Genomic DNA, 21229 nt, shown 5'->3' with positions numbered 1-21229 from the left:
TGTACAACTAATAGAGCCATATGCAGATTCTGAGGCTTTTTTTAGTCACACTTTTGCTCAAAATTAATAATATTGTAGAACTGTATAAAAACAGAAAAAAAAAAGAAAGGTGATTATAAAACAGAAGCGGGGGGGAGATCCTTCCTGACAAGTAATTTTTCTTCTCTCTTTCAATTTTAAATAAAACTGTCTGCGAATTTGAGCCTAGGGAGACCTTCATTAAAATCAATTAATCAGTCAGCCTCTCTGCTGAATAGCTTTCTGGAGACAAGAAGTCAAACAGGGTTTGGGAGCGAGGGGTGCGCGACTTCTGCCAACGTTCCCCCGCAGCCCCGCCTGGCCCCAGCGGGCTCGCTGGCGGCCGCCGGGCGCAGGCGGGAAGGACCCGGCCCGCGGGCTGTAACCGGCTGCTCGGGGCGCGCCGGAGCCCACCCAGCGGCGCGGAGACCCCGCCGCCCCCGAGGCCCGGCCGGCCGCAGGGCGCGCAGGTGCCCCGGGCCTCCGGTTCGCCGCCGGGCAGGTGAGGGCTGGGTCTGGCGGCCTGGGCTCCCTCCCCTCAGGGAAGCAGCGACCACCTCTCGGCTCAGCGACCTGGGCGAGCGTCTGGTTGTATCCCCACAATGCGCAGGTGACAGCTGCGCCAGGAGCCAGCTCCCGGCGGCCGGGACAGCCCCTCGGGGCGGGCACCACCTTCCCAGCGCCTACCCCAGCAGCAGCAGCTCCCCCCCCACCCCGCCGACCGCCGCAGCCGCCCCCGGCCCCGCCGTCGCCGGCGAGAGGCTGAGGGGGAAAGTTAGCGGCGGGGCGCGCCCTCCTGCCCTCCCCACCCCCGCTCGGTGCCGGACGGCGGCTTCCGCCGCCCCCGCGGCGAGGAGGCGCGGGTGTTCCCCGGCGGCGGCGGGCGCGGAGGGCGGCCCGGGTGCCCTGCTCCTCCCGCTGCCGGCGGCCGCCGCCGGGGCAGCACAGCTGTTACAGAGCCGCGCTGGTCCCTCCTCCCAGCTGCGGCTGCCTCATCTCCCCCCACCCAGCCCGTCCCTCCCCTCCGCCGCTCCCGACGCTGCTGCCGCCGCCGCCACCTCCTCCTCCCCACCCCCACCCTCTCTCTCGCTCCCCATCTCTCTCTCTCTCTCTCCGTCCCGTTCCCCCCTGCCCCCGCCTCTCCCCGCCCTGCCGCCGCCGGCCCTGGCAGAGCAGGCACCGCAGGGGGATCTCGATGTAACACCATGACAGGCATCGCCGCCGCCTCCTTCTTCTCCAACGCCTGCAGGTTCGGGGGCTGCGGGCTCCACTTCCCAACCCTGGCGGAGCTCATCGAGCACATCGAGGACAACCACATCGGTGAGTGCCCCGCGGGGCAGGGGCCGCGGCCGGGGCAGGCGGGGGCGTGGGGGCCGCGTGTGCGGCGGCGGCGGGATGGGGGGGCACAAGGTGCAGTGGGAGCCGGGGCGCGGTGGCGGCAGCCGGGGGAGGGAGGCGGGCGAGGAGTGGCAGGAGGGGTCCTGCGGGCGACGTGGAGGGCTCCTCGGGGAGGCGGCGTGTGGCGCGGCGGCGGCGGCATGGGTGGGTGCGGGGGAGGCGTGCAGCCCGCCGGCCCTGGCGAGGGGGAGTTAGTTTGCATTGGCAGGAGGGAGCGCAGAAGCCCGGAGGAGGCGGTGGAGGAGGGAGGAGGACGGGCACAGCACGCCGCCTGCTGCTTCCGCCCCGGCTCTGGCTGTCAGGGCTCCGGGGAGGGAGGGAGCCGCCGCCGCGGCAGCCATTCCGCTTCCTCCCCCTCCTCCTCCTCCCGCCGCCGCCACTGCGTCCTGTCAGCGCTGTTGCTAGGTGTGGTGGGGAGGACGGGTCGCGCTCCGGCCGCACCGGCCGCCGCAGCGCGGGAGGCGCCTCTCGGCGGAGAGACGGCGTGAGGGAGGCCGGGGCCGCCGGCGCGGTGGGCGGGGAGGGACGGCCCGGCGGCGGGCGGGCGGGAGGCCCGGCGGCGGCAACGGGGGGGGGGGGGCCGGCGGCCCGCGCCGCCGGTGCAGTCCCCGGGGCCGGTCAGGCGGGAGGCCAAGGTGGCCGCGCTGGCACCCGCTGCCGTTAGCCGCGGAGCCCAGGCCAGGCCGTGGAGGACGGGCCGGGCAGCGCCGCGCTGGATCATCACCTGTGGGCTCCCCCTGCGCTGCGACACGGCCGCTGCCCGGGCGGCCGCCGCCCGCCGCTCCCTTCGGCCGCCCGTCCCGCCAGGGCCGCGGGGGCGGGGAGGCCGGCGGGCCTGCGGGCGGCGGGCCGATGACTCGTCAGTGCCTTCCCGGCGAGAGCGCCTCATGGGCGGCGGGCGGGAGCGTGCGCAGGGGCCGCCGGGGCCGCCCCTCGGCAGCGCGGGCGGCGCCCGGGGGAGGAGGGGGCGGCGCGGCGGCCGGCCGGCCGTGGGCGCCAACTTTCTCTCTCCCCTTTCCGAGGGGACCGGCCTGAGTGCGGCCGGCCGGGCCTGAGGCGTGTCCGTGGGGGGCGGAGGGTCTGCCGGCCGGCAGCGAGCCTCCCGCTCCGGCTTCTGGGCAAAGCATCTCGTCCCTGCGCCGTCCCCAGCCGGGCACGGCACCGCCGCCCCGCAGCTCCGCTCTCTTGCCTCGGCAGGTGTGCTGCCCTGGCTTCTAGGCGACTTCCCCTCCGAAACTTCCCGACTTTCTCTTTTTGCTAATAAAATACAGAGCTGAAGCTGTCAAAAACTGAGCTAATTCCTTGAAACAGACCCAAGTTTTAAAATCTGGGGAAAATTTAGGAGTTTTGAGTACCCCCAGACTGAAAGCTCATGTGTTTCCCTGGAAGTGTAAGGAAGCCACGTGCTGTTACAAAATGATGAACCTACCGTGCATTTCAGTTTAATAAGTTTTAATAGGCAGGCGTGAATACCTGAAAAAAATCACTGAAGTTTAAATTGCAAATGTAACGTTACATTAATGTAATGTTAACAGGTCAGCGAGATGAAAGGTGTGGTTCTCATAATTATCACGATGCCTAGTATGAGGTAACAAAACCACATACCACAAAACTCTGCAATTTATGACTTGACATGGTGCAAGCATACTGTTGTGATATTGTTGGGTTTTTTTTGATTCTCTCATTCTTAGCTTTTCCTACACTGTGCATCACATTATGCCAGGAAAGCTTAGGGGAAACAGCTTCCCAAAATTAAATTTTGTAAGTCATCTTGAGTGTCCCTCAAGTGCATTATCAGTCCCTAGGTGCCACAGCGCACAGGGTGTCAGAAAAGATACAGTCCAGCCCATGTGGTCTGTGTGTTGCTGTTTAATCCCTAGTCAGTGGTTCTTGGACTTCTCCACAGAGGGGAGAACTATATACTCAAATACTGTAGATTCTTAATAACTGCGTGTATAGCCAGTGTTCATTACTTTTTTTTTCTATCTCAAAATTAAGAAAGTGTTACAGATTCAGCACACGTATACACTTAATTGAGTGTCATTTGCCAATACTTGCAGGGCACAGAACTGAAACTTTGCACATATGATGTCACACATGCAGCTGATTGAGCATGAACTGGTGGAGAATGGCATAAGGTTGCTCATGCTTCGTCTTTAATGTTTCACCTCAGGCAGGTGACGTCAGGTTAAACTTCACCTGCTTGTGAATACAAGATGTGGGTATGTTGCTCACCTGTATCAAACACTGGAAAAATCAGCAGGGAGTTGTACCAGACACCAAGTATGGATGCCAGTTCTCTTGTGGAGGCTCAACTGTGTGGTTTGGTGCACACGGGGTGCTCCTGGCACAGCCTGAATGAGGAGGATCTATGAAAACTCACCAGATAAACACTCATTCAGAACGCGATTAACCTTTCTGGAGGCAGCTGGGAAATAAAGGAATAAACGTCTGAATAGGAGCTTATGTTGGAATTACTTTCTCAGTCTGATGCAAAGTGTCCAGTGTTTGCTGTCATACAGGTCTAGAACTGTGCACTGAAGTTTGTCATGTTAAAAATTGACTGTAGTTTTTGTCATATAGAGCAAAGAGTAAAATGCCATGTAAAACATACATTGCTTTGGACATTCAGTGTGTGCTGCAGCAATAAAGAAAACTTGATTGAGTTATTTTCCATTATTAGTTTAAACTGAAGTGGGCAATTGCTGGGCAGATGGTGTTACAGCACAGAAGACAAACTTCATGCTGCAAACAGCTCTGTGTGGGGAGGCGCGTGTGGCATGGGCTCTTGATGGTCTGCATGCTGCAGTGTTGCTGCTCTGCCACATTTCATGGGATGGGTTCATAATCCTTCACATTATCAGTGGATAGATGGAAAGAATTTGGTCGTTTTTCAGAGCTGTATTGCATCTCTGAAAAAGTGAGAACAAATACTTATCAAGGGATCTTTTTTTGGTCAACCTTTAAAAAAAGGCTAAATTTAGTATAAGGAAACACTTTTGTGGCATTCTGGGAACAGAACATATTTGGTTTCTGAGGGCTTCAGTAGTTGGTTTCCTTACTCATAAATTAATAATCACATGGTAATGAAATAATTTGGTGTACAGCGGTTGGTTGGTTTGTTTGGTTTCTTTCCCTCTCTCCTGTGTCTTAGTGGCCACCTGATAAATTGCCAGTTACTTCAAAAACTATCAGTGCAGATAACCTAGGAGAGTTGTGCCCGTCGGATGAAATATTCAGCTCTGAGATGGTGCTGCTTGCCCATCAGCATATCAGTTGCTTTCTGGGTCTTGCGTTTATGTATTGAAGACTTCTCAAGAGTTAGGCTAGCTCGGGAGCGCTACTCTAGGAGCCTCTGGAAGGCCTTACCCGTGTCCTCTGCAACGCAATCACGTTCGGCAGGAGGAGCTCTTTTAAGCCTGTAAAATAGACATTGATTTAAAACTGCTCATTAGTGAGCTTTCCCTACTAGCGTGTAGTCCAAGCAACCTGAAGTGTTGTTACCTTCTCTGCCAGTGTGCTGAGAAGGGGGCTTTTAGTCTGCCTTGCCAGGCTGTCTCTTTGCCTCTTGGTTTTGGCTGCTCCGATCCTTCACAGGTGGTTTGGTTAACTTTCCTGATGTCTCTAGTCTGTGAGCAAAAGGCCTAATTTACTGCCAGTTGCCAGATTCACACTGTACAATGGAAGGGACTTAATCCAGTCAGTTCCCCAGAGTACTGTCAGGAGAGGAATAAAAAACCCCAAACCACCAACCCCGAACTGCTGAGTATTCAGCTGTGGCAACATGGCAAATTTTATTGCATTTCTGCAATCCTAGCAGTGTCTTCAGCTGTGATGTTAGGAAGGGCACCTCTGGTTCCACAGAGCATTTCTGAAATTACATTTAAGTCTTAACTTGGTATAAGTAATCTTCTGGGGCATTCTTCTTCAATCTACCCACAGTCAAATTGCATCCTTTAGAGTGAGGGTCAAGTAGCTCCCTAAAGCTAGTTACTGATACAATACAAAGTTTACTCTGATGCTGAAGAGCCATTATTTGAACAAGGTCAGCTTATTTGATTTTTTGCTTTGTATTTATAGTCAAATAATATTTTTAATCCTGTGTACAGATGAGGTTGTTGCCTGTATGAGCCACTGTATGTTCACTTGGTTCATGATGAGTACTGACATGCCCTATGCACCTCTGTAGCTGTATGGCTTATTGGAGCAGTCCTGCTTCTCTGAGACTCATTGAGCATTGAGGAAATGGATGTGAATGAAATGAGTGTCTGAACATGGGCCCAAAGAGGTGGAAGAGTGGATAGGAAGAGATAAGAAGAGTAAATCTGAAGACACTCTTAACCTTAGTGGACGTAGAGTTTGTTAATTGCATCACACTGAAACTGCTAGAAGAGCTTGAAGACAAAAAAAAAATGCCATCTTCTTATACAGTACTTACACAGACTAATATGATCTACTGTCACTGAACATTTCATCATAACTTTATGAGAAGTCCTGGTGTTGGATAGTTTCCAGTGAGGTATTTGTGTAATATCACTGTCGGAACTGAGAGCTGTGATGCTTCTCATCAAAGTTGACCGATTCCCAAATATTAGGATGGGACCTGCAACATAACAGCACTTGCAGTGGGAGCAGAGGCACCTGCTTTTCTAAGTGTTAGGATTAGTGGGAAAAATTAGTGGGAAAAATAAGACTTCTTCAATAAAAGAATAGTTGCAGAAGACAGACCAAAATCTTATGTTCAGGTCATATGGGGGGAAAGAGGCTTCTGAAATTCTGTGTCTGATGGTAACTTTGGCATCTGCTACCTTCAGTGACTTCGGTTCTTATTTAATATTAGGCAGTCAAGGGGCCAAATTCCTCAGCAAGGACGTCAAGTGGTTTCATAATCCGTTGGCTGAATGTATGCAGCTTGCTTAAAGTTGGCCCTTTCAATATATTTCTCAGAAATGCTAATAAAGGTTGGGCTGTGTCCTCGCTTTGATAGTAAAAGGTGTTGGGTTACAGGCTGGCTGTGAGCACATGCAAAAATGGCATTTGGTATTGCTAAAATGTTTGCTGTGCTCCTTTCTCTTGGGTTGCCCAAACTTCCACCAGTATATTGAGTAAAGTGCAATAGATGTAGATGACAGGCTCTGTATTGGAGGTCACAGTATGTCATGTAAAACAAACATAAAAAGGTAGAACCCTTTTACGTTGCTAGTGATGAGGATGAGGGGCTACACACTTCAGTAGTCATGGAAGGCCTAGCAAACTTAAGTTTGTATGAAAGATTTCATTCACTTAAAGCCGAGCTTTTCAGAAGAGCGTGAACATTGTCTAAGTGGTTACTGTCATGTACCTCTTTTTTAGCATTTTGCTCAATGTGTAAATTAATATTCAGAGTTGAGATGGGCTTTTTTTAAGAAGTGGTAGATCTTAAACCTTTTTTACACTAAGAGTGATGTGGCAACCAGGTATATGGGATGTTCTGCTCAGTGTCTGGAAATCAGAGGACAGACCTGTGCCTAGTTGCCATGCTATGTAATATGCATAAACCTGTGGCCTTGCAAAATGAATGAAGAATTACGTGTATTTACCTCAACAGTAGTACTAATTGTTGTTCATGGAAAGCAACTAGAAAAACCTAATTGTGGCTATGTTGATTTAGTGTTCATCCTCTGCCCAGTACTTCTCCAGCTGTAGTTTTTGTTATTATGGAAAAAGCATTTCACAGTGATGTGGAAGGATGTATATTTCAAGGATGTTGCTCGTTCACTTTGCAAGTTGGTGTGGTGAGGAAAGCTGTTCTACTTCAGGAAGGCTTTTCTGTCAGAGTCTTTCTTGACTAACAGTTCTGTAGATCTTCCCCTACTCATAATCTTGAGCAGAGCAGGAGTTTGGATTATTTTCCAGTTCTAGGTCTGGTTTCCTTTGTCGTTTGAGTTTTAATTTAAATAATGATAAAATGTAGGTGTAATGTTTGTAAGAAATTCTAGGAGGTAAATGGAAGTGCCATTAAACTTGAACTAAAACATTTTTGATACTTCTGTGACATGAAATATGTTCTCGTTTTGAGGTTACAAAGTACATTGAGGCTAAAGCAGAAAGGGTTTTAATGGCATAAAGTTTGAATGGTGTATTTCCTGAGAAGACAGGGCTGAAAACAAACATCTGTGAACATGCTGCAAACTGAATTTTCCTTTCTAAGACTGAAGGCCTCACATAAAGCCAACAGAGATCTTGTCTTTTTCCTCTGTTGGCTTGAGTGGCTTTGGGTGAGGCCCTTTGCAGGGCTGCATCCCTACCCTCAGCAGGGATCGCTCCTCTTGGACACCAGCTGACCTAAACAGATTCCAGTCAGAAAATGAAAAACTGGAAGAACATCAGACAACTTGTAGCAGTTGTGTTATACCTCACGTGTGTAGGTACTTACCTTTGGGGAGAAGTTTATAGTGATTATCATGTCTGCTCTTCAGAACATGAGAGGGTGTTTTCATAGCTAACCTGCAGTCCTTACGAGAAATGTAAAATAATCAGGTGGCTGCCAGTCAAATGATCTTGTTTTCACTTCTTTGTTTCTTGAGGAATGTTAAAAGACCAGGGATTATATAATAAAAAGTAATTTGAGGAAGAGATGGTGCAAGAAGATGAAGAAACATACCTGTTCAATCTGGAGACAATCTTACCTACCATTCCTTCCTCCTATAAAATGTTATGCAAAGCCAAACAAGTCATCAGAAATATTTTGTGTCAAGCTGCAGAATACTTTTAATGCAAAAGAAATAAGCACTGGCGGCCAGCTGCTTCCAGTGTACTCTCTGTGTTGCTCCTGAATGTGCTTTTCTTTATTTATCATTATTTTTCTTGAATAAGCCGTATTTCACTGAGAATTAATTTTCTTTGTCTCTGGTAAGCACAAGTAATTCAAAATTTAGATGATAAACATCTAAGTAGCAACTATATACACTTTGAAAAAGGCAGAGACAAAGATTTTCATGTTAATTTGAAATGGTGGCAATTAGAGAATTGATTTGATAAGTCAGCTGTATTTAACAAAAAAAGGCCTTGGTTTTAATGGAACATCTCTGAATAATTTCACAATTAAAATTAAACAACTGATTCCTTTTACTCAGTGTCTAATTCTATCCTGAGACTTCTGCGAATACTTCAGGGAAGTACATATGGTTTATTAAACTTACCTTTAGTTACAGGAGGCTGGAGCAATGTTCTGGTCTGTAGAATGGAAGAAATATTCTGATTTATGGTTTAATGATTTTATTTTAATTTTTGTGGTTTTCACCCTGAATTCTTAGGAGGCTTCTTCTTTCCTTTGTGCCGTGATAAACAAGGGGAATAGATTTCTTCATCAAAGATGCTGATGACACCGTGGTGCGGTTTGTGTCTCCGATGAGTGCCCAAGATAGAGTACATTACTACTGTGCAGTTTAATGTAAGATATTGTAACTCATTAAAGAATGAATTGACTTAAATACAGGTGTTAGTTATATCTTTTTAATGTTCTGTCTTGTGTTACAGAGGATGGAGTAGAAATTGATGAAGCTGTTTAATGGAAATTTTAAATTTAGAAGAAAATCAGTTTAATGGAAAAAATTGTGTGGGATTTTGAAGCCAATCTGGTCAGTTCTCTGTGGCTAAAAAGCTTAGAATTTAATTGTGGATTAATTTTGAAGTATTTCTTCTGATTTTGAGAAAGACTTCACTGCATGGTAATAGAGGCCATCTTATTTTTTAAGAATTTTTTGTGAAAAACTGAGCACTTTCATTTTGAAATGTTGGCACTGATGAAACTCCTCTATCTTTTTTTCTTCTTTTTTTTAAAAATTTAGGAAATATTTGGACACTTCTGAGATTCCCTCCTGCTTTTTTTTTTTCTTTTTTTCCCCAAGACTACTTTGTCAAACTTGAGTAAGCTGCAAACATTTGTTTTCCTTCTGGAAATACTTTTTTTTTCCTCAACATATTTTGACAGATAGTAAATATCCATTGAAAGAAAATAGAGCTGTTGAATAGAATAGACTTTCTCTGTTGGAAGGGACCTATAATGATTATCTACTCCAACTGCAAATATCTGAGTATGCCATGGAAAGGAGAAATAGATGTAAAGTATCACTTATTTCTTCAGCAGTGTGTAATGTAGTCACCATCTTATTATACTTTCTGGGAATTATCTCCACAGAAGCAAGTGAAACTGTCGCCCAGAAACCAGGAGGTGGAACATTTGAGACGTGAAATCCAGTTTCACTGCTAGATGAGACTGATGTGGGTACACAAATGTGAACTCAGCCCCTCTTGTGGTTGATGGCAGTGACATTCAGTGGAGAAAACAACACTGTGTCATTTTTTTCAGTCATCTATTTTGATGCAGTCCTGCTGTGTATCTTCATCAGAGAGTGTGTGTGTGTATTAGTGTTACGGGAGCAACCTCCAAATGCATTGAAAGGCTCCTGTAGACTTCAGGTGCTTACCTGCTTGCAGATGAAAGCTGCGCACCAAATTACTGAGGTCTACCCTTGCTTTCTTTGTTGTCAGACCAAAGGACTGACATTGATACAAGTAGATTTGGTGACAAACTTACAGGGAAACCCTGCATTGCAGAGAGGGACCTGGGAGTTCTCGTTGACAGCGTGTTGACCATGAGCCAGCAATGTGCCCTCGTGGCCAAGAAGGCGAATGGTATCCCGAGGTGCATTAGGAAAAGTGTGACCAGCAGGTTGAGGGAGGTTATCTTTCCCATCTATGCTGCCCTATGAGGCCGCATCTGGAGTGCTGTGTCCAGTTCTGGGCTCCCCAGTTTAAGAAGGACAAGGAATTACTGGAGGGAGTCCAGCGGTGAGGTACAAAGATGATTAGGGGTCTGGAGCATCTTTGTTATGAGGAGAGACTGAGAGAGCTGGATCTGTTCAGCCTGGAGAAGAGAAGGCTGAGAGGGGATCTTATCAATGTTTATAAATATCTCAAGGGTGGGTGTCAAGAGGATGGGACCAGACTCCTTTCAGTGGTGCCCAATGATAGGATGAGGGGCAACAGGCACAGACTGAAGCACAGGAGGTTCCATCTGAATATGAGGAGAAATTTCTTTACTTTGAGGGAACTGGAATGGGCTGCCCAGAGACGCTGTGGAGCTCCTTTCTCTGGAGACATTCAAAACCCACCTGGACACATTCCAGTGCAATCTACTCTAGGTGAACCTGCTTTAGCAAGTGGGTTCGACTAGATGATCTGCAGAGGTCCCTTCCAACCCCAACCATTCTGTGATTTTGTGAATTTTTCGTATTTTTTTCTAGGAATCTGTTGGACAGGTGTTGCAGCTTCTGTAACTTGCTGTTGAGGAGCGTCTGCTACCTTGCAGGCACCACTGATTGTTGTATTGAGTTAAGTGGGCGATGTGAGAGTTGTTAGGGTCCCAGCTTTGATGCAAAAAAAAAAAAACTTCAACCAACCAAAACCAACCAAAACAAACAAAAAACCTGCTTGTATACCAGTCTGTATTTCAGTTTGGGGCCATGGAGCTTTTCTTCCTGTTTGTCCCGTTAAGCTCCTGGGATGCCTGCAGAGGCTTCCTAAGGAAGCTTCAGGTCTTCATTATGTCAACTTTGGTTTTGCATGGAGGGAGGGAAACGATAAATGGAGTTCTAAGGAAAACCCCAAATAACTGCTTTTCCCCATAAATTTGTTTGGGCTGTATTGCAAGAGCGTCCTGACTCACTTAATGAGTATGCTAATTTGTAAAAGATGGATTCGTGGAAGGGGAGTGAACAGTCTCTGCAGCAGCGACAGCACAGTAAGGGGAAGAGGCTGAGGAGCTGCTGCTTTGTGCTCTCATGTTGGGGGTTATTCACCCAAATGCAGAGTACCGTGGATGTGGCAGGGTGGACCAGGCAGTTGACAGCTTCATTGACAGTAACAAATTCTGTAAAAATTGCTGAGAACTACGGTGAAATGTGGAGGGAAAAGGGAAGTTAAAAAGTATTTAAAATCCCATGGTTGCATGGCCTTCCAGGGAAGAACTAGGATGGTCTGGGGCCCTCTACTGTAGTTTTAAGTGCTCTGTGCTCCTGGGAAGACACAGGGGAATGTAGTGGTGTGGTTGTGGAGAGTGGGAAGATAACGTTACGTGGGTTTTTCTATATGCACTTTCATTTCACAAGACTACGCTAGGGAGTCTTCCTTTTTCCATGCTCAGTGTAAGCACTTGCTCTATTTTAGAGAGACTTTATAGCTGTGCTGTAGGACTCCTTCCACACAGTCCTAGCATTGTTAATAATTGCATTTTCCTTGCACCTTAGAAAATCTGTTAAATTGACTAAGTACTCCTGAACTGTGTGAATGCTCTTACAGATGGGAAATGCCAACACGGTAGCTGTATTAGTCCTCATGCTTTATCTTCAGCAGCCAAGCTTAACAGCGGTTCCAGATCTTGGTCTCTGTTCTAGGGCAGCTATCCGGAGAGTTAGCAACCTGTACCTAACATTTTGTTCTCATTTCAGCTCTCCAGAATAACCCCTTTCTCGCTGGCGAGTTTTTCGTGAGGTTGTGAAGAGCCTGTCTTCAGAACAGAGCAAATACCCCGTCTTTGCTGACAGGTACCTTGGGGCAATTACCCAGGGCTCTCTTTATACCAGATTCAGCGGGGAAACAAAGTCTATGTTGGACACCGTGATCTGGAACATAGTTAATACATCAAGGAGTTTTAGTGGCTTGCTCAGCCTGCTTCCAGAGCCAGGGTAAATAATGAGAGCTTGTTCAGGTGTGCGACAATAACTGGATGCCTAGGATGGAGAGAAGGTATTTGTTGCCATTACCTTGTGTGGCTATTTTTAGTTGCATTCTGGTATTTTAATATTAAGTGGTTGGATTTTAATTAAAATTGCCTTTGAATGGTCTTTCCTGATGAATTTTAGTTTTGTAGCAGTTTTCGTAGAAATCATTGTGAAAGAGGTGGGTGAGAAATTCTATATCTGCTTTTGCTACACCTGCACTGTACCTACAGCCTCTAATGCATTTCACAGGGTTGCTCACTACCACTAAGTATCATGGAGATGAAGGAATGCCTCTTCCCTGACCCTGCCTATATGGAAGCCATAGCATTTGCATTATTCCCCCCTGCCCCCCCAAGCTCCTGAATATTGGAGAGGAGTGGACTTGTGGCTGCTAAAGATGCTTGGTACCTCATAAATTCAAGTTTGAGCCCAAACACATAATTTTGCAATTGCTTATTCTGTAGTAGCAGGTGCACGTAAATATTGAAGGTGTGTTAGTATTTGTTTATATTAGGTTGGTGCAAAAGTAATTGCGGTTTTTGCATTGTTGAAATTTGCCATTTGATATTCAAACACATTCTTAAACAAATGTGGCTATGCTATACATCATTTTCATGCGCTTTTCTCGCTTTATGTTTTTTTGCCACTGACTTATTACGTGCTATTTATTTTATATTTCAGACTATGGAAATGATGTTAGACAAAAATCAAATTTGAGCAGTTTTCTTATTCGAGTTCAAAATGGGTCGTAAAGCAGCAGAGACAACTTGCAACATCAACAGCGCATTTGGCCCAGGAACTGCTAACAAATGTACAGCGCAGTGGTGGTTCACAAAGTTTGGCAAGGGAGACGAGAGCGTTGAAGATGAGGAGCGTAGCGGCCAGCCATCCAAAGTTGATAACAACCAACTGAGAGTAGCCATCGAAGCCGATCCCCTTACACCTACACGAGAAGTTGCCAAAGAACTCAATGTCAGCTGTTCTACAGTTGTTCAGCATTTGAAGCAAATTGGAGAGGTGAAAAAGCTCAAGAAGCAGATGCCTCATGAGCTGACCGAAAATCCAAAAAAATCATTGTTTTGAAGTGTAATGTTCTCTTATTCCACGCAACAACAACGAACCATTTCTTGATCTGATTGTGACATGCAAGGAAAAGATTTTATATGATAACTGACGACAACCAGCTCAGTGGTTGGACCAAGAAGAACCTCCAAAGCACTTCCCAAAGCCAAACTTGAACCAAAAAAAGGTCACAGTTACTGTTTGATGGTCTGCTGCTGGTCTGATCCACTCCAGCTTTCTGAATCCCGGTAAAACCATTACATCTGAGAAGTATGCTCAGCAAATCGATGAGATTGCACCAAAAACTGCAACACCTGCAGCTGGCGTTGGTCAACAGAAAGGGCCAAATTCTTCTCCATGAAAACGCCTGACTGTACGTCGCACAACCAGCGCTTCAAAAGTGGAACGCGTTGGGCTACAAAGTTTTGCCTCATCTGCCATATTCACCTGACCTCTCACCAACTGACTGCCATTTCTTCAAGCACCTTGACAACTTTTGGCAGGGAAAATGCTTCCACAACCAGCAGGATGCAGAAACTGCTTTCCAAGAGTTCATCAAATCCTGAAGCACGGATTTTTACACTACAGGAATAAACAAACTTTTTTCTCATTGGCAAAAATGTGTTGATTGTAATGGTTCCTATTTTGATTAATAAAGATGTGTTTGAGCCTCGTTATAATGATTTAAAATTCACGGTCCAAAACCGCAATTACTTTTGAACCAACTTAATCTCTGGTGGTGATGTATGGCTAGAACTATGGCATGGAATTGAATATACAGTTTTCTAGAAAGTATTGTTAATTTACGTGGTGTGATAATTGAAAATTTGTTGTGCAGTCATTGTATTCCATTAGACTTGTTATATCAATAATTAGGGACAATAATTCACACTGATCTTTCTGCGTGTGTAATTTTAAAATATTAATTGTAATTGAAGACCAAGTAAATGTTTCTTTGAGAATCCTGCAGGTGTGCAGATGGTTAAGATAAAAAGTGAGAACTGAAGAGAGGTGGTTAGGAAGAGCCCACATATTTAGTTTGGTTTTGGCAAATTGACACAAGGTAGTAAGCTGCAGCAGTGAGAAGAAAAACCTTCCAGTACCTGTAATTTGGGATGACAGTTGCATGGGATTAATCATCCTTTCATGACTGAATAAACATCATACATACTGGGGGTGGAATGAAAAAAAAAGAATTTTTTTTCTGTTCTGTGTTGACCTGTGGAACAAAGGCAGACTTTTACATCTTCCCTCTGTTCTCTCCTAGCTTTGCTTCCTAAACCAGGAAAATTCAACTCCTCTCATCCCCTGCCACCGTTCTCATCGGCCAAGCTCTAACTGGTGGTGGAAGGAAAGAGATTATAAATTCCATACCTAGCTGTTACTGTCTGTGGAGGAAACTCTGCTCAGGCATTGTTTAACCATTGATAAGCAGTTGTGTTCAGCAGAGCATTCTGCTGTGTGTACACACAGACCACAGACTTTCGTTCTGGGTGTCCCCAAGTGGTTTGCCCTTTGCATAGTAAGTATCCACCTGGAAAGGCATTCTGCATGAATTCTGTGGTAGGAGTTGGTGGGTACCTGGTTTAGAGTTTTTAGGCAAATCAGAAATTGCCTACTGTTCTGTTACTGCTTAAAGAAAAAAAATCTTCAGCTGGTGTCTGTGCTCACCTGCTGCTGTGCTCACTTCTGACTGTTTGTTCTGTTCTCTCCTCCTGTTGCTCCACAGAGGAGTGGTTTATTGAAGCCTTTACCACAGCGACTGCTGCTGTTCCTCTGTCCCGGAACCACTGAACCACTTCATCCTGTAAAATCTCAAAGCCTTCTTTTCTTGTGAATACTGATTGCTTGAATTTGTTTATCTTTGATGCTCTCTAGGACAGGTGTGGCTTAGGAACAGGACACTTACACTGGCATAATAGTATGATATACTGTACTTGTATTGTTTAGGCCTCTGTGTTAGTACTTTAATCCTATAAGCATTGAAGGTGCCTTTCTCATCTTCACCACATGTGTGATGTTTGTCTTTCAAACTGAAGAACTAATGCTGAAACGAGGTTTTGGGATTGAGGAGAATCCGATCTGCACATATTGGCTCTGTTCTTTACTAATGTCTGATACATTTTTCCTAATTTTCATTTGCTTCCTTCTAGAGAAAACAAACAGAATATAGCAAGGAGTAAAGATGAAGAAATCTGAACTTGAGGCAAGGAAGGAAAGGAGTTTGTGAAAGACAAAGGAGTCTGCTTTTTTAATGAGCTCTTTAACAGGAGGTCGTGGTTGGAGTTTTTGAATCTCCGAAGCTGGGCAGAGTTACCTGCCTGAATAGAAACCATGTTTTTTTTTCTTGCTAGTCAGAGACATCCGTAATTCAGGAGCTACACAGGTCACCCACTTTCTCCTGACTCATTTTGGGCTTGGATGCTCCGGGCTGTTTATGCAGTCTGCTTGAGGCATGTACTTGAATGAGATTTGGAGCTCTTAATAGATGGCAAAAGTATCCTCAGTGCACTTGCCTCAAAGTCATTATCTAATTTATGTTGAAAACCCCTCTTGTTCATACTACTAAACGCTTCTTCAGATTGGATCATTTCCGTAGGTTATTGTAGCTGTCTTTTCAAGCTGTCTGAATTCCTCTTAGTATTTGGAATTTCCCTCCTTTGCAGGTGACCTGTCATGGTCCTATTTAAATTCATTTCATGTAGATCACACTCCTGAAGAGCAGCATTAACGATCTGGACATAGGTTACTCCCCTCCATATTTTCATTTTGAAGCAGAATTTTTACATACCTGAGACTTGAAATGTTTTGCTTGGCTTTGCTGCTCAAGATGCTGAGAACCGAATGTTCTATCCAAAGGGCAGGGTTCAAAGCTGGTTCTCCGCTACTGACTGTGTATGCTGAAGCACTCCTGGTGAAGAAATAAGCAATCTCCTTCTCAGATATGATAAATTCCTGCTCTTCTGATACTACAGTAGACTTTCTCTTAAGGTCAGTTTTAAAGCCATCCTGTTCGGAGTCTTCGGATTTGTTAAACATTGGGCTGGTGGCCTGTTCCTCCTCAACAAGCACTGTTTTGTTGCTGTTGTAGCAGAACTGCTTTTTTCATAGTGTTTTTTTGTTGTTTGGTTTTGTTGTTGTTTTTTTCCTCCCTCCCTTTTGCCTCCCAGTGGTTCCACAGCAGAACAGATCTCAAGATTATAAAGGCCTTCCCTTCTGGGTACCTTTTAGTTGCTTTCTACCTTGTTATCATGGGTAGGTGGCTTAGTAGAACAGATTTCTTAATAGTAGCTTCTCTGGCAGGCAGTCTGCAGCTAATTTTGAGACTGTTCTTGTGGACCTCCTCTCCAGGCTCACCATGAGCCCATTGCAGCTTCCCACCTTTCAGCTCCCGGAGTTAAGCAATCGCACATTTTGCATGATGAGAGTTTTTAGAATCCAGTAGGCAGAGCTAATGACAAGCACTCAAGAAAGCAAGGTTACTGTGGTTTCTTTCTGTTTTGTTTTGGTTTTTGTTGTGGTTTTTTTTTTTTTACCTTTTACTGAGAGCAGAACATAAGCATGAAGACCATTACCAGAAGGTTTCATGTTTGTATTTGGGTAGGTACAAATCTGTTTTGGTTTCCTTTTCAAGACTTCTATCTCACAAGCATTTGAGACAACAAATTTGCGGTCCCCTGTTTTAAAACAGTGCACCAAGTTGAACTGCTCTGTGTTGTATGTTTTGAGCCCCAAAGTGTCTTACAACGTGGCAAAAGGAGACCGACTTTCCCTGTCTGTATCCTTACTGTGCAGTGGAGTGTTGGATGTTGGTGATTGTTAGGTAGATGAAGCTGAAGTCTTACAGTCCCATCTCCTTATTTTCTTTTAGTTGATGCTACAGTGTCATGGCTGTGCAGTAGGATATGGAAAAGGATTCCCAGAAAAAAAACCCCTAACAAACAGCTAGTGAGTAATTATGTGTTAAGAAGTATGCGTTTACCTGGGCAGAACAACATACCGCCACTTCCAGTTGAGCATTTATCTGTGTGAGTTTTACAGAACAGGAGCTTGCCTGCGTTGTATCTCACAGGACATCACGTGGGGGCTGACGCTGAGACACGTGCTCTGTTTGGTGACACTGGTTGCACAGGTGATGGCTGGGCTGTGCGTCTCAGAGACGGGCACACCTCTGACATTGCTCTATTCGTAACATTTTGTCATATATCCATAGATACGCTCTGAGTTCTCTTTACTTTGAGAGAACTAGTGATTTGGGGGATGACAACACAAATCCTAGGTTTTTTTGCATAATCAGCATAAGATACTTTTCTAGAGGGGCTGATATTTAGGAAGCACTGAGCTTTTCACCCTCTGCAAACTGATGGTCTTTTGCAGTGTCTCCTTTTGGTACTGGGTGCTTTTTAAAACTGATGTGTATGGTTTAGTTAAACAAAACTGATTGATTGTTACGTGGAAAACCCATAGTACTTATACAGACTAAACCGAGCTTGGCAGCTCTTCCTACCTGTTGGTCCCAAAGAAAGAGAAGATGTGGTAGCAAGAGGCAGATCTGCTTTGAGGCAGCTCCATCCTCCTTTCTTGGATGCTGTTTCTGGAGATGATGCAAGGGAGAGCACTGAGCTGTTTCTGTGCTGTTGCACAGATTTGGGAACACTACATTTCTAGTAATTTGATGGACTTGTTAATATAGTAGGAACTTGTTTAGCTGTAGCTTTTTTTCTATTGCTTAGAATGTGTTGTAATATGAAAGACATCCAGTAATGATGACGTGACCTTATGAGAATGGCTTGAATAACACATTGGCTGGCTTGGGAGGATGCAGACTTGAGCAGATATCTTGGTTGCAGGAGAACAGAGAAAAGCCTGTATGTTTGCCTGCCGCAAAAATGTAGTAATAATCAGATATGTTGCTAGTGCGTGTTCATGAGTTGTGTTCAAGTGCTCAGATAACTGCAGTGATGGTCACAGTTTAAGGAGTTAGATAAATGGCATACTGGCTTGCGGTGTTTTAATGTTTGTTCGAGGCTTGAATCTGAGGATCAATTGTGGGCATTTCCTGAGAAGGAACAAGTTCCTACATGTTTTGAGACCTGCGAATCTCAAGCTGAGTGAGCGTGCGTATGTGGTTGGCTGATTTTTATCGGTTCCACTTTTGAGGGAGCCGCTATACAAAGGTCTTCTGATGAGGAGTAAAGATTTTCAGATAAATACAAACTTTTCCTGCTGATGTACACTTGTGAGCTTAGTGGTACTATTCTGAACTGGATATAGGAAAACAAAAACTGTGCTCCTTGTTTCTTGTGCATGGGTTACCAGCACTGCACTGCACTCTGTAGCTTGCTGTGAATACAAGGGGTCACTGGGGATTAAGTTTTCCTTTTCAGCATATATTCAGTGTTCTCAAATAACGTGCCAAAGATGACTTCTAAAAATCATCAATACCTTAGCACTAGATAGGGATTTTTGCATTGTTTCTGGTTTCCATTGTTTCTTCTGTGCACCCTGGTTGAAAGGTAGTTGATCTGGATGGAGGATTTGGAGTCCTGTATTTGTCTTTGCCGTCTCCCACTGCTTAGCTGACTATAGGTGAACAGATAAAGCATTGCCTGTAAGAGGCAGACAACATTTTTCAGTGTATCTATGGACCACAGAGGAAATGAATCTGTTTTTAAATACAGTGTAGAAGTGGAATTTGCATGGTTTTATCTTTACGTAACTGTAAACGAGCATTACTGGTATAGATTCTGTCTTAGGGGAGAAGTTGGAAGGCTCTCTGCAAAGCAGATTGGAATAAGATCCAAAGTACTTTTGTCTGCACAGTTCTAATAGGCCTGGGTTTTTATAAGATTTGTGTTACTTGTTTTGCCATCTGATCTCCTCCTTCATGGCTATTTCATTTGGTGTAATAGATCTCAAACTTTTCCTTCAGCAGTAATACTGTAAAAGAGAAAATAATAAAATGCCAACTCTGTGTGGTCGTGTTGGGTGTTGTGTTTGGGGGTGTGCAGGTTTGTTTTTGTTTGGTTGGTTTTTTGAAAGCTGCCAGCTTCCCCTTTGCGAAATCTTTCAACAGATCTTAAAACTGGTGAAAATCCTAATTCTCAGCTTTCCTGCATCTGGCCGTGTCACTCTAGGAGTGAAAACATTGTTCCAGACCTTGACCTGATTCGTGAGCATTCACCTTGATTTAGGTGGGAGGAGGAAGGGAATACTTGATTATAAAAGAAAACGTTTGAGCTCCTCAGTAATAAAGTAAACATACCTTGCACTTAAGCAGGAAAAGTGTTGGTGGATAACAATGGTAGAATTATAGTTCAGTTGATTGACTGTAATAATAAACATTAATGTTTGGCAGTGTGTCTTTTCCATTAGAAGTGACTGCAAGGATTAGATGGCTCAGCAAACTATGGAGGAGGACAACCAGCCCGGGGAGGTGGAACCAGTCCTGGGCTGGGTCTTCTCCTTACAGGAATTGTGGCGAGATGCCAGCAAGGTGTGTGGGCGGGAAGGATTTGTGCATCTAGGACATAAGGAGGTAATTTGCACCTCTCAAAAGCAAAACCTTTGGATGATTCCTGACACTTTTGGATTGCACATGGATGATTTCTCTGCTGGAAAGACCCCAATGAGCATATCAGGGGATGTAGGCTCATAAATAAGCCTATACATAAATACATACAAATTAACAAATACATGCATGAAGGATGTTTATACTTCCTTTGTCTACATATAAATAAGTTACATGTAAATAGATACTTGGGGTTTTTTTGGGTTAGGAAACTGAAGTCCAATTTCCCTTTCAAGGAAGTGAGATCACAGAATTCTAAATGGGTTTTACTTCAGAGGGAATAGATAAATACTTTGTGATTGACTTTGTTGTTGTTAAACAGATGTTTATAATAACTGTACTGCCATTGTTTTTCTCTATCACACAAATTGTGCTGCTGAGGCTTTGATAACTATCTCCTCTCAGTTGTGAAGGAGAAAATCTTAAATGGTCCAAATATGTGGGCAGGCGAGGTGAACTATAAATACTTAGCTCAGCAGCCAAGTATTTTAACTTCTAAGCTTCACGTTGTGTCTGTGAGCTTTTTTTTCAGAGCAGTGTCTGTGAGATCATTTCTGAATACAAGGTTTATTAAGTACTCCAAGGACTTATTTTTATTAGATGCTGTATTTATTTCTTGCTGTCTTTTGAATTTTCTTTTTAATTTCTTTGTTGTTGATTTCTTTCTTTTTTTTAAAAAAATCTTTATTTATTCTAAAGTTTATCTGGTTAGAGCTTTTGATGTGGCAAATGTTGAACAACTTTACTATACATCATCTGACTACAGGTAGGACTTAATGACTCTTATATGCTCTCACTTGTGGCTCCAGAATTGGGCAGTCATTCATTGACATTTTGACATTGATAACTAGAAGCTGCTGTAAGATGTGTATTAGTAGTATGCAAGCCTGGCTTGGAAAAAAATAATGATAGTAAAAAAAAAAAAATCATACCCTTAAGGGGATGGAGAGTGTGAGAGAGAAGTGACAGCACATCAGCGCTGTGGAGACCAGCAGAGCATCGTGTGGAGCCGGTAGAGCTGCTGAGGCAGCAGAGTGGGCTGGGGAGCACTGAGGCAGCGATGCACAAGTTCAAGGGGATGGTGGCTTCTCAGAGGACTGCAAATCTGGCAGTGAGCTGGAGGTCAGCAAAGGGGAAACCACCTCTCTGCCTCCGTTTTTCCTTCAGTGAAGTGATGGAGTAGTGTTTCTGTCGTGTGTGCCTGGACCAGAAGAGCACATCAAAAATGGCCCCAGGAAAGTGAGGGAGAGATGGAGACCCTAGATGGATAACAGGGTGCTGTTTCTGATTCTCTTACTAGAGTAGCTGTTGGAGGAGCACTTTATCTCTGTTTCAGTGATCTAGGATTATATTGGACTTTTTACCGATTAACAAAAATATGATGCTGCCAGGTTATCTTCGCAGAGAAACTGGAAGA

The 21229-nt window shown here is 45.0% G+C and overlaps 1 protein-coding gene across 1 annotated transcript in view; it reads left to right on the top strand.

Annotated features, from left to right (window-relative positions):
• Positions 1-1137: 1137 nt before the first annotated feature.
• The window catches only part of JAZF1 (JAZF zinc finger 1), a 190272-nt gene continuing 170180 nt past the window's right edge, over positions 1138-21229 (top strand). The window contains exon 1 of the mRNA XM_065629477.1: positions 1138-1338. Within this exon, the coding sequence (XP_065485549.1) occupies positions 1224-1338 (115 nt within the window). The 5' untranslated portion in view covers positions 1138-1223. The remainder of the gene's footprint in view (positions 1339-21229) is intronic.

The sequence above is a fragment of the Caloenas nicobarica genome, chromosome 2 (assembly GCF_036013445.1).
Source record: "Caloenas nicobarica isolate bCalNic1 chromosome 2, bCalNic1.hap1, whole genome shotgun sequence".
Taxonomy (NCBI): Eukaryota; Metazoa; Chordata; class Aves; order Columbiformes; family Columbidae; genus Caloenas; species Caloenas nicobarica.
The sequence above is the reverse complement of the archived record's forward strand: the minus strand, read 5'-3'. Positions and strand labels throughout refer to the sequence as shown.